The sequence below is a fragment of the Melospiza georgiana genome, chromosome 8 (genome assembly GCF_028018845.1).
Source record: "Melospiza georgiana isolate bMelGeo1 chromosome 8, bMelGeo1.pri, whole genome shotgun sequence".
Lineage (NCBI taxonomy): Eukaryota > Metazoa > Chordata > Aves > Passeriformes > Passerellidae > Melospiza > Melospiza georgiana.
In genome coordinates, this window is record NC_080437.1 from 17,048,178 (window position 1) to 17,060,869 (window position 12,692).

General features: G+C 44.7%; 1 protein-coding gene across 2 annotated transcripts in view; it reads right to left on the bottom strand.

Annotated features, from left to right (window-relative positions):
- Positions 1-5,491: 5,491 nt before the first annotated feature.
- Positions 5,492-12,692, bottom strand: part of ZSWIM8 (zinc finger SWIM-type containing 8) — a 53,812-nt gene continuing 46,611 nt past the window's right edge. For both annotated transcript variants that reach the window (XM_058028939.1, XM_058028938.1), the window contains exons 23-26: positions 10,355-10,528; positions 8,837-8,956; positions 7,713-7,891; positions 5,492-6,516 (exon numbers count right to left, since the gene is read on the bottom strand). In XM_058028939.1, coding sequence (XP_057884922.1) covers positions 6,313-6,516; positions 7,713-7,891; positions 8,837-8,956; positions 10,355-10,528 — 677 coding nt within the window. In that variant the 3' untranslated portion in view covers positions 5,492-6,312. The remainder of the gene's footprint in view (positions 6,517-7,712; positions 7,892-8,836; positions 8,957-10,354; positions 10,529-12,692) is intronic.

Consider the following 12,692-nt stretch of genomic DNA (forward strand, 5'->3'; position numbering starts at 1 on the left):
TTTCTTTGTGATGATTTGGAGTGGTATCACGGACCCTAAGCTGGTACAAGGGTAAGAAAAACTGGAAATCCTGCTCCAGGCCTTAGGCCTGATATTTAGAAGGGCAACAGTGGTGTTTAACTTACTTACATTTGAAACAAGGTAGAAGCAGTGTGCTACTTGCAGCCAGGCAGGAGTTTGAGACTCATTCTTAATGCTTTGTGTAGTGGTGACTTTGGGGCCATTCCTGGCTACTGCAGTTGTTTCCAGCTGCTGTGCCTGCCACAGCAGAGCTTGGCTCTGTAGCTCCTGTCCAGGTGTGCCTGGCACAGCAGCCCTCACAGTAAAAACTGGAAGGAAAACATTGTTTGAATAGTCAAGCTTGTGAGAGCATTGTAACAGTCCTACAGCTCTCCCTGCACCAGACACTTGACAAATAACCCTGACAGCAGCAAGGCATTTTCACATGCTGCCACAGGAGCTGGAGGATCCCAGGACCAGTGATTGTGCTGCTCCCTTAAACGTTTTCCTGCTCTTAATTCATTACAGGTTGTCACCCAATCACTTCATGCTTTACCTCAGAGTATGGTACCTCTTTGAGGAGAGGCCCAGTAAAAATAAATGTGGTCTGAGGAATAAATGTTGGGAGGGACTCAGTCAGTGTTACTTTACTGGTAATAGACTGTCACTCAAGGCAGCAAATGGCAACTGTGGAGTCTCATTATCTGTTTCTTTCCTCCCCTGGTTGCTTAATTTCTATACTGCACTAGTTCTTACTGCTTATGCTAATGGCAGACAAAGCCCCTGCTGTGGTCAGCTCCAAATACAGGACATTCTTACCTGATGAAGAGCTGTTCTCCAATCTGCTGCCTTTCTCTGACAGCACATGGGTGCAGGAGCTACCTGCCTTCCAGTCATCACTTCAAAGCTGTGGAATCAAACACTGCCTCTAAGAGAAGCATGTATAATAGCAGAAGCTCTGTGATACCTAAAAGCCAACAAACCCCCTCTTTTAGTGAGAGACACTGGGTACTAGATACTGACCCACTAAAACATTCCAGATCCTCACCCTTCCATAGGAGAAACAAACCTCACCTTCTTGCCTCACTCACGGTAACCAGTTCACTTCTAAGGCAAAGGAAAATAATAAGCACAAGACAGGACCTTAAGGGTTTTCTTGGTAATGTATTAAAAAAACTTCTTTAGTCTGATGCAACTCCCATTTAAAAAGGAGTAATTTGGCCCAGGAAGCAGAAAGCCAGGTAATTCTTATAGCCAATTGCATGGGAGATGAGAACTGACAAAACAACAACAGGAAACTCTTTGGAGCTTGTGCTTGCAAACCACCTCAGGAATTCAATCAGGAAGATACTTAAAAGTTGTCTGCTGTCTCTTTCTAGTCAGCACAACATTCAGGTATGAATCTCAGCTCTAGGGTGAAGATCTTGTAATGGAACTGGAGAATTTCTGTGTAGGTGGCAGCATGTATCAATGCTACACAAAAAGCTGATCACTGAAAATTGCAATTTTCATTGGATGACAGCACTGCAAAGACAAATATTCCTGACAGAATCCTGCAGCTCCTGGAAGTCAGAATGGCACACAGGAATCTAAAAAGCCACTTGATCAACCTCTTCCTGATGTTTTTCAGCTCTTGCATACAGTTGGAAAGAATCCTTTGATTCCTTGCTGATCATTTTGCTGTATCAGTAGTAATATGGTCAGAAAAGTAATGATAAACAGGTCTGAACGGGCCAAATGAATCAAACAATGCTGAATCCTCAGGGACTCCTGGCTGACATGGTGCACACAAGACACCACCACAGCCAACACATACAAGTGTTTTCAGGCTGCCTCAGTCCAGGAATCCCATCCCCCATCACACAGCAGAACATAGATGGAACACTGGTACCTTCTCTCCATTTAGTAGTTTGTTTGTTCCTTTTTTCTTAAAGGCTTGTAGGGGTTAAAAACCACAACAAACCAAGTAGTATTCACCTCTGAAACACTTAGCAGGCTGTTTTGCTACAAAAAGTATTCCTGACACTCATCTCCACTATTCTATGTAGAAATAAAGAATCTATTATTAGCTTTAAAAAGTGGCTTCCTTCCAAGACTTGGTTTCTCACCTTTCTCATCTCCATAGCTTTGTCAGCTCTCACATCTCCCCACAACCAGCAGGCCCATAGTGGTGACACATCACAGCAGTCAGAATCCAGCTCGTGCTTATGTCACATACAGTGACAGGACCATAAATCAGGCTGGGCCAACACCCCCCAGGTCACTGCAAAAGGTGCTTTTCAGGGCTTAGAGAAAAAGTTCTTGGCTGACTTAAATGAGGCAATGCAAGTAGGACATGGAAGGAAATGTCAAGGACCCAGTCCCTGTTTACAATGCATGCTATATACTTATACAGATATGTACTGAATTTAATGCATTTCCACCATTTTCCCCTTAAAACTCACAACTCCTTCATGGCAAAAAAGGAACTGTGCAGTGTATCCTGGGCAGCACTGAGTTGTTATGAATACTGTAACTGGGAGCAGACAATGCCCTCAAGATAAAAAGTCACTTGTTTAGAGAGCACAATCAGTCTTTACAAGAAGCTGAAACACTACTCAGTAATGGCAGCTCCTGACAGCACACACGGTTCATCTGCATGGTGCCCTCAGGGAAAGCACTCACAAATCCTCAGCTCAAATAAAAACCCTCACCCAGAACAGCCCCAGCTGCACTTCCAGCTTCCACAAATTATTGCTACTTTGGAAGAAGTGCCTCCACCACCCTGCCCCAAGTGCAGATACCCTTAAAATGGAAACAGAAAGCAGGAATGAGTTCAAAAGCCACATGTGAATAATTCTCAGGGCAAGGAGATAGTGAGGGGAAGGCAGTTAAAAAAAAAAAAAAAAAAACACCAACCAGAAGATCCTGCCTTCACCATAATCATGTCAATGGCACTTAAATTCAGGCACAGAAAGAGAAAACACAAAGTATTTTAAAAAACTGTAGTTGAGAGCCATTCGGTCTATGGCTTAAAAGGGTTTCAGAGAGAACTCCTGCAACAGTCATGGTGAGCAGACACTGAGAAGTCCTGATGGCACAACCTTTTACTTTCTGCACCTCATTTAAAAAAAAAAAAGTCAGTGGTAGCAGACCATTGTGAGAACATACATCTCTTTTGGCACATTCTCTTCCCAGTTACATCCTGAAAAATTCATTTTTATATCCTGCCCGTCTCTTAATGTCTAGGTAAGAAAACTACAACTTTTCTGCCTCTTATAGAAAACTGTTCTAAATTTATGCCATGTTGTTACAGCTGACAACTTTGACCAAGAGGTGGTGAAGAACTTCATGGGTACTTCAATGCTTACCCCATTTCCACTGAGTGAGGTTTCCAAGGTTCCACAGAGCACTCCAGCACTGTGTAGCAATAGCCAAGCTGGTGCTAAATAAGCTGGGAAAGTAAAAGCTGTATTCTGCTCCAAAATACCACAGTTCCAGGCTTGATAAAAACCAAATCCAAGCAAAAAAAATTAAAACTAGTTTCAACAACTCTCCAGAAGGCTAGTTCTGAATAGACTCTCCAAAAACCAAAATAAAAATCCCAAATAAATTGTAAGGACTGTAAAGAAAAACTAGACAGGGGGACTTTTCAGCTAATTACAGCCATAACCTGCTGCCAGGCATGTCATTTCATTACAGGACAGCTCAAACTCGCCTTGTTCATGGGCTGTAAAGACACTGAAGTTCAAAGGCAAACACTGTTCTGTTAATGCATATTCCTGGAAAATGCCTCCAAAAGAAAATTTTCACAGGCAAGAAACATGACAATAGATGAACATGTTCAGAGATGGAGACACTTCATGTGCTGCTGGCAAAGTCCTGGAGAACATTTACTCCAAGTGAAAAAACACGTGTTAAAAGTCAAAGGAAATTTGAGTTGCCTGCAACCTCTTTTACAGGTCTTCTGCTGAAATGTCTTTTCAGAATTTCTAAGCCTACAAATTTTGCCCTCTCCTGGAATAGTGACTAACAAGACTGCAGTGGGTAATAATTGGGTTTTTTTAATGGGAAATGAATACTTCTGGGGCCAACAGGGCTCATCCCATCTCTTATGAAGGAAAAATACCTGAATAACCTCACAGCCACATGGCAGTAAAAAACATCATCATCTCTTTCCTCACTTTCTTCTGTCCTTGCTCAGATATATTTCATGGTATTTGGCTCAGGAACAACAATATATTACCAGACGCAGTGGTCTGAAAACTCACCTGCTCAGGGTCAAGTGTATTTTTCCAATCAACATCACAGATGAAGCTCTGACATTTCATTTCCCTGTTCAATCCAAATTCTTCATGCTACAGATCACTTCTGCTCCTGATACTTAATATTCAGCTCTTTCACCCATTTCCCTTCTGCTTCTTTCTTTCTAAAACATGCTCCCTTCTCTTCCACAATTTTCCCCTATAGCATTGAAAAATATCAGACCTTATCAGACAACTCATTTTTCTCTATGCTCCTTTCACAGTTCTGAACATGCAAGAACCAGAGCACAGAAAGTGTTCTAGGAACCCAAACCTTCCACACATCACCAGGCTGTGCTCTCCAGTCAGATCCAGAAGTTTTGCAAAATAACAGGCAGCTCATAATCAAGAGACTTCAGTTTAAAAACTACAGAAGCTAACCCATTATTATCACCATCTGCATTTCTAGTTAGCATTTAACTAAATACCTTATGGAGGAACACAAGGAGCTATAAGGAGATCTTTAAACAGTTACTGTTGCACAATCAGAAGTAGAGAAACCTAAGCCATACTCCCTGGCCTGTGCAGTACACAAAGCCAAACCAAAAGAGCCTGTTCATCTCTTTTGCCCTGTGCCTATGATTTACTTTATTCTTTAAGAGTATCATTGAAAATATCAAACAGGTACATATTTCTAACTTGCAGAAATTAAAACTCATTGGCTAAACCCAAGTAAGAAGCAAAATACATTACTGCTGAGAAATGGGATTCTTAACATCCATAAGTCATTTAACTTCCACTTTTAAAAGCCCTGAAAGGTATGTGTTTATACACTTAAGCTATCTAAACTTAATTTTCTGCAATGCCATCCCTACCAGATACCTTTCACAGTCCACCACATACCTCTCATACCACCAACACATGAGAGCAGCTGGTGTTCTACACAATGCTTGGGAAATACAAGGCTCTGCATTATCACACAGTATCAAGGCTAGAAAAGGAAGCCAGTGACTGACAGAACTGTAGGAAGAACATCCCAGAGTTAGCACCAACTTTCCCAGCACCCATCACCAACTCTCCCAGCACCCATCAAACATGTAGCTCAGCCTCTGCAGAGGCAGGTCATTGTCAGAGCAGTACCAGGCAAGAAACCTTTGGGCCCCAGAGCACAGCAGCCACCTACCAGGGCTCACAGGAGCTCCCACTGACACACAGCTGGCAAGCTTCTTCAGACTGCCAACATCATAGCAGAGAGAAGAGAGAGTCAGTCTAAGAAAACAAGTGTTTAATCAGGAAACGAGAAGAGACGAGGGATAAGAAAGTGATTACAGGAGAGTAATACCCCAGCCAAAAGAAACAGGATTGTACAACTTGGAACAACCAGGATCAAAACATTCTATGAGCCAGCAGTGCCCAGTGAGGGACGCTCCTGAGAAAGAGCTCAAGCACTTCTGGCACTCTCCAGGCAGCTCAGTGCAGTCAAGGACTCACTGCCCGAGCTCCAGCCTCTGTCCTCAGCTGCAGCAGAAAGCTGCAGAGGTGGCCCTGGCCCTGCTACTCCAGTCTCAGCTTCTCTCACCAGGAGTTGCTGAAAGGGATGGAGGAAGCACTTGCTGTGCACAGCAGTTCCAGCCACTCTCCAAAAGGAGATGGTGTGTGGAGTAAGATAAGCCCATACAAAAAAAAAAAAAAGTTTACATATTTATAAATGCTAAAATAAATATTTCAGACAGAATCCCCAACCCCTCTAACATGTGCGCAATCACACTGCAAACTGCTCGCAGGACAGCCTCCGGGGCTCAGGGAGAAAAGCAGTGACTACACCACAGGGCAGCCAGCTCAACTTCCTTCTCATTTCCTGATGCTTCTCAAGCCTGCAGCCCCCTGAGAAGGAGGAGGAAGAGCGAGCAAAGCAGAGCGCCAACACGCAACAGTGCTGGAGAGGAATGTCATGGTATAAATACATCAGATCAGTGGTTTCCAACAAGTTAAAACTAAAATAAAAAAGACACCGGAAGGAAGGATGGTGTAAATGGAACTACAACTATGTTGGGCAAAGGGTTGCGTGTCCGTGGAGCTCCACCTGATGTCATGGTGAGAAGGTGGTCATTTCCAGAGAGACCCTTTGCCACAGCTCCTTTGTCTGCTTGCTGCGCTTTAGGTTCTGGAGAATATCATTAAACTGCATCATGCCCATGGGAGTCAGGCAGAAGGCGCTTCTGGCGCTGCGGATGGCATTCACAAAGTCATCGTAGTCAGCTGGGGTGAGATGGATCAGCCGATGATGGATGTACTGCACGGGAAAAGGGAAAGAGCCTTAAGGCATTTGCTCACCGCCCCCCTGCTGGTGAACTCGCAAGACTGAGCTCCCAGAGCAACAGGTCACATGTTCCTGTTTTCCACCAGTGGTCCAAGACTGGCAGCTCTGACAGAGAAGAGTACCTCAAAGGTGACACTGCTGTATCCTACACCCCAGCACACCCAAGGGCAGTGCTCCCTCAGAGCACCAAAATGCAGCATCAGCAAGTGTCCTCTATGTCATGAGCACTGTATTGAGCCACAGTACAGCACTAAAGGCCCAGGTAATACTCTACCCCACCAGCATCCAACCCTTACAACCTTTCATTCTGCAGGTTACACCCAGTCTGGGCACTGCCCATCTCCTTTGCTAAGGGACATGGGCTGAGTTAAGTTTACACTAAATTGCTACAAAATATCTCTAGGCTTAACATTGTCACTTCTATCAGCTTCTCAAACGAGGCCCAAAACCAGCAGGCTTAGCTTTCAAGGCCAAATGAAGAAGCTGTCATGTCTCAAAAGTACCATCTAGGATGACAGAACAGCTAATCCAACCTGGACAATATGGCCACAGAATCACCCTTTGGTCATTTATTCAAGAAGAAGGTATATGTGATGTGTCCTGACTGCACTGCTTTAAAAAACAGGCAGCTTTGGTATTCCAGCTGGCTCACTGAAACACTGGTTTCAACAAAGCCTGGGAGGGATATCTGTGCTGGTAGCTGACCAAGCAATCTCCAATGTTGGTGTGAGCACTGGCACCAACACCAGACAGCCATGCCAAGGCTTCCTGAGAAGGGGAAAACAGGCTACTACTAACAAGAAAGTAAAAAGGATGGGCTAGGAACAGGGGTGGACACGAGGCTTGAAAACAAAGTAAGTTCAGAAGTTAAAAGGTACAGATAGCATTCAGAGTGAGGAAGAACACAACCACCCCAGCCTTCATGGAAGAGCACAGGAGGTGGAAGGCCTTGGCAGAAGCAGTACAGTGAGATCCTTTGCATGCAGCCCCATATAGGCAGGTGATGCCTATTCCAGTCCCTGCTGAGGGAGAAGGATGCATCAGGAATGGACCTTCAGCTCCCAGTGCCCAAGACCCCTTCCCCTCTGCACATGCACACACAGGCAGCACCTCCAAGGCAGGCAATGGTCTGGCAGCTCTGACAGGCAGGAAGATAAGCCACACTTTACCTGCATATAGGCCTGCTGGCACCTCTGCACCAGCTGGTGGAAGGCTGGGGTGCGCAGGTGGTTGTGCACATGGGCAGGGTTGAGCCTCTGTAGAGCTTCCATGATGATCTCCTGGAGCACAAAAGGGCTCAGCACCCCCTTGGCAGCACCAACGCAAAACTGATGCACGTAGTTTACACCTGCACAGGAGGAAGTCAGAACAACAGTGGTAAAGTAACAGAGACACAAGAAACCACACTTCACAGCAAGGACCTGGATCTGGAGCACCTTCTTCTCACAGTACTGCATCCTCCAGCAGGCTTGGGGGAGACAGTCTAGCAAACTCATGGGACAGAGAAGATTCTGCTATACCCATCAGGTCTGAGGAGAGACCAGGTACCACCTCAGTTACTGGTGTTCCCAAATTCACCTTTCTTTAAAGGAGATATGAAAGGAAACTAATCCTTGTGGATTAATGTGGCAAGGTTACTAGAAAGACAAGGATAACACACTACCTTCTCCATTGTTTCCTGACTGCCCATCAAGGAAGCACATAGATGCCTCAGCACTCAGGCTTTAAGAAGGCTGTAGACATAAGTCAAGTTTCCTCACCACTTCCTATGGTAGAGCTCTGCCAGCAGGAGCAGCAGAAGCTGTGCCACTAAACAGGCTGTTTGTAAAGATTTTTTTAGCTTACTGCTTATGAAAGAATTTAGAAAGTGAGCTGACAAAAAAGATACAAGAGCAAAATGGAAGTAAAAACAAGCAACCCTCCCAAAAATAGGTGTTATGAGCACCTATTGCTATAAAAAGTCTTCACAGAAGGTATAAATATACATAAGAGGAATACCTACAATACAGTGCAAATGGAAAAGAAAGAATCAATATTATAGAATGGAAGAGATACAAGCTCTGAACCTGTCCAATCTCATGTACTTCATCCAGTGACTCAAAATGCAACAGCATGCCTACAGAACCCAAAAATGGGACAAATGAGAGGACGAAAGATCAGTAGGGATCTTCTCTCAGGAATGGCACTGATACCAGGCTTGCCCAATCCTTGAAGCTTCACTCAAAGAGCTCGTTCCCACCATGGCCCAAATCCCAGCAAGTGGATTTCTGTTAAGTACTGCTCTGAGCCTTACCTAACTTTGCAGCTAACCCAAGGAGCCATTTCACGTCCTCAGTGTAGGGCGGGCTGCGGGAGAAGTTGTTGGGATGGTCGTTGTGAGCTCTTCGGCCAAGCATCTCCAGAGCCAGCATCCCTGTGAGAAAGGGCAGCCACAGTCAAGCAGCACTTCTGCCCAGTAAGGCTGGGTCTAGCATTTCACTTACTGCAGCACAACCTGACTGGCCTGCCCCTCACCAACAGAAAATTCCACAGCTGCAGAGTCCAGACAGAAACAAAAGGGCAACCCTGGAGCCTGCCAGCACAGGAACTATCTGCAAAAACATCTGGATCTGCTGCTCCAAGCTGGGAAACCTGCACAGCCATCACCCCTCACCAGAGCTGCAAAGAGGCACTCAAGCACCCACAGCAGCATCAGGCAGAGAGCCCCAAAGGCTGCACTACAAGAGATGTCCTGAAAGCAAAGCTTTTGACCTAAATTTTGCAACAGAGAAGCTACCCAAACCAACCTGCTCTGCAGCAAAGACAACACTGAGCTGCAATATTGCCAATTTGCAAACATTTCACTTATGCCATTACAGTTCTTTGGACAAATCTACCCATTTCAACAGTATTCAAATACCAACATGTGCCACATTCTGATCTTCCAGACCATTTTCCCTGCCTGTGCCTCTCTCTTTTTCAGGTTATTAAACACCTTTCATGGCATGCCATGTACCACTGATATTTTAAAAGACACCTGCACACTTTTCCAGCTAACAAGTACTCTCTATTCTGGCTTTCAACAAAAAAGTCAAGCTTTCCTTCCATTTTCCTGCTGTTTCTCTTCCTTTGCTTATTTTTAGAGGATTCTTTATCCTACATCAAGCATCCACTGGGTTGAACCATGAGTACATACAAGTAGCTTACTACTTACTAGTACAGTAGCCTACTGCAATCTAAGCTTCATCCCAAACCTTAAGACTGCTATCCTTGTACCAATGGCAATTCAGGCAGACTCTCTCATTTTCTCATAACCAGTGTGACTGGGAAAGGAATGCTAATTACATACCCACTCTTCACTACATATAAGTTCCTCCTGCATCTATCTTCAACAAATAACTGGAGAGGCACAGGGCACTTCCATTGTGCATCTGAAGAACTCAGCTGGTATTAAACTAGAGGTGTGCCCTCTCCATCCATGAGCAGAAGGAGCCAAATATTATTTTATCATATAGTCACAACTTGCACAGTCACATCCTTGGAGGCCTACTCAGGCTACTTTCTACATCTGCTGAAAGGCAAGACACTTCCCAGCTTTAACCCACTTAGCTCTCTTTTCTGCTCTGATGGTCCTGAAAAGCAATTGTTCGGTCTTACAGTGCTTTGCCTTCATTTTTAGACATCTGATCATCAACTTGCTTTTCCCATGTCCCCCAGGTGCATTCACCCCCAACAGGTGCAGTAGCCAATTGCCAAATTGACAGTGAAAACCTGCAGCCTTGCCCTGAATCCCTCTCAAGGGGACTCCAGAAACCCACTTGGCCATCCTTACCAACTCGGTATGCAGAGTGGAGGTAGTGCAGGCCCTGGGGGCTCACAGGCTGACTGTGCTGCTCATCCTCGGCAGGAAATCCCCCCGTAACGAGGGAGTTGGGCTGTGAGGACAGAGTTGTCAAGGAAGCACCCTGAATCGCTGGGAACGTTGATCCTGCATGGACACTGCCTACTGAAGAGAGCAAAACAGCAGCATTAGGACCCAGCAGCAGCCTAAGAGAAGGTTTACTTGGGACATCATCTCCTTCACCTGACTGCCCCCTGCCAGTGTACGGTTATATTCCCCTAATCAGAACAATAAAGCAACCAAAACCCACAGGCTTACAACTGAAATACAGTGGGCCAGGAATAGCCCTATTCTGTTTGCAAGGTAGGCCTGACAGTGTCAGTAACATGTGTGTCCATTTCTTCTGCAGTATCTCATGAACATGCACAAAATCCATGTTTTACTTGTAAATGTGTATGTTGATTTGAATGCATTTGCTATGATTAAATAAAATATTTGGTTCTGACTTCTTGTCCAAGGAAACAATCATGTGTATGTCTACACCTGACGAGAAACTGCTAGGAAAATTACTGAGCAGGAACAGAATTAAGTCACTCAAAGATCAAGTCCAACAATGCAAGGTTCTTCCACTTGGGCTGTACGACAGCTGTCACTCCGTTCAGGAAGGCTGTTACTGGAGGCTGACCTCCAATCATCCCTGGAAGGAACAGTCACTGCACACACTGGCAGCATGTACCAACAGTAAAAACAGCAGGGAGACTTGAGAAGTTGTCACCTTCAGACACTTAACTAGTATAAGCAAACTCAAGGGAAATGACAGGTTTCAAATGCAAACCCATTGCATTGTACCACCCAAACTTGTACAGACAGCAGTAAACACTGAGTCACTAAGCTGCACTCTTACAAGACTCAAATTTACCTGTCCCTCTCAAGAAAGGTACAAAGAGTAAAAAGCAAGGTTTGCTTGAGAGCTCCAGAGCACAGATGCCATTAGGTGTGTGCAAACTGTTACCCTTATTTCACAGTTTCTCTGTGATGCTACTACGCCAGCTTGAGCAATGCTGTAAGTTCCTTTTAATTTCCCCCTCCATGTTTGCTAGTGAACAGTTAAACATCTGAGAACAATGTGTCTCCCAGGAAAGACCTGTCTAACCTCCTCAACCAAGGAGACACAGGGTGCCAAACAATGCACAAAGCAGGGCAAAATTCATACTGTGTTTGAAGTCTGGCCAAGGAGAATAACTCATAAGAATGAGGTAAATTATTGCCAGAGCTCAGGCCTCACCACATGATTCTGTACTTGAGGAACAGTGAAACAGTATTGTAAGGACTGAAAATAAGTTTATGGAAGCCATAAAAAATGGCAACTGGAAAGGGTGGGGTTGTTTTCTCCTTTTGGTATTTTAAGTGTTCTAGGATGAATTAGCACTTCTGGAAGATTCATAGCTCTTTGGAGGAGAACAGAAATGGTTTCTCACAATGAAAAGTCATGGCATCAGATTGTGACTAAGGCTGGCAGCTATCAGATCCTAAGGCCTTCAAGACTGTTTTATTTGCTTTTGTGGTAGCTTTTTAGCATCAAAATACAGGATAAAAGAATAACTAAAACTATTCTACTTATACTCTGAATATGAAGGAGATCAACACAACTTTTCAGTATTTTTCACACACCAGTCTTCCAGCACCTGGTGAGTTGCAACACACTGAAAGTAGAGAAATATTACAACCTCTGCAATGATGGATTGGCAGAGATTGGGGTCAAGCACGACCCACTGGTGCAGAACTCCATGGCAATGACAGCATGTCCACAATCCAGTCAACATCTGTTGTCCCAGTGCTACATGCTACTTCATGGATTTTCACCATCACTCAAGCCCTAGCACAACACATGAGCATCCATTCCAAATGCTATTGACATGACTCTTGACAAAACATCCATCATCTCTGATAGTTCCACATTTGGGCACTGGCTGCCTCCAACCCTTTCAGGCAGGAAAAGACATTTAGTAGTGCTTCTGTAGCAGAAGTCTGCCTGCTTCCTACTCTGTTCACCTGACCCAACAGAATTACATGAGTTTGCTCAAGATCATCTATGCTCACCTTGCCCAAGGAGAGCGGGAATCAAGCTTTTACAGGTTAGAAATCAGAAAGACCACAAGGGCCCCAAACATGATTTAGTCTTGAGGCCAAAACAATCTCATACTGGAAATTCAGCTGAACAGAAGTTTCTCTCTGCTAGCTGCATCAGGCCCCCTTGGGAATCCCAATACCCCTGAGCAGGCACACCATTAAAAGGGCATTCATTTGGCCAGAACCTTCCTAGTGCAAG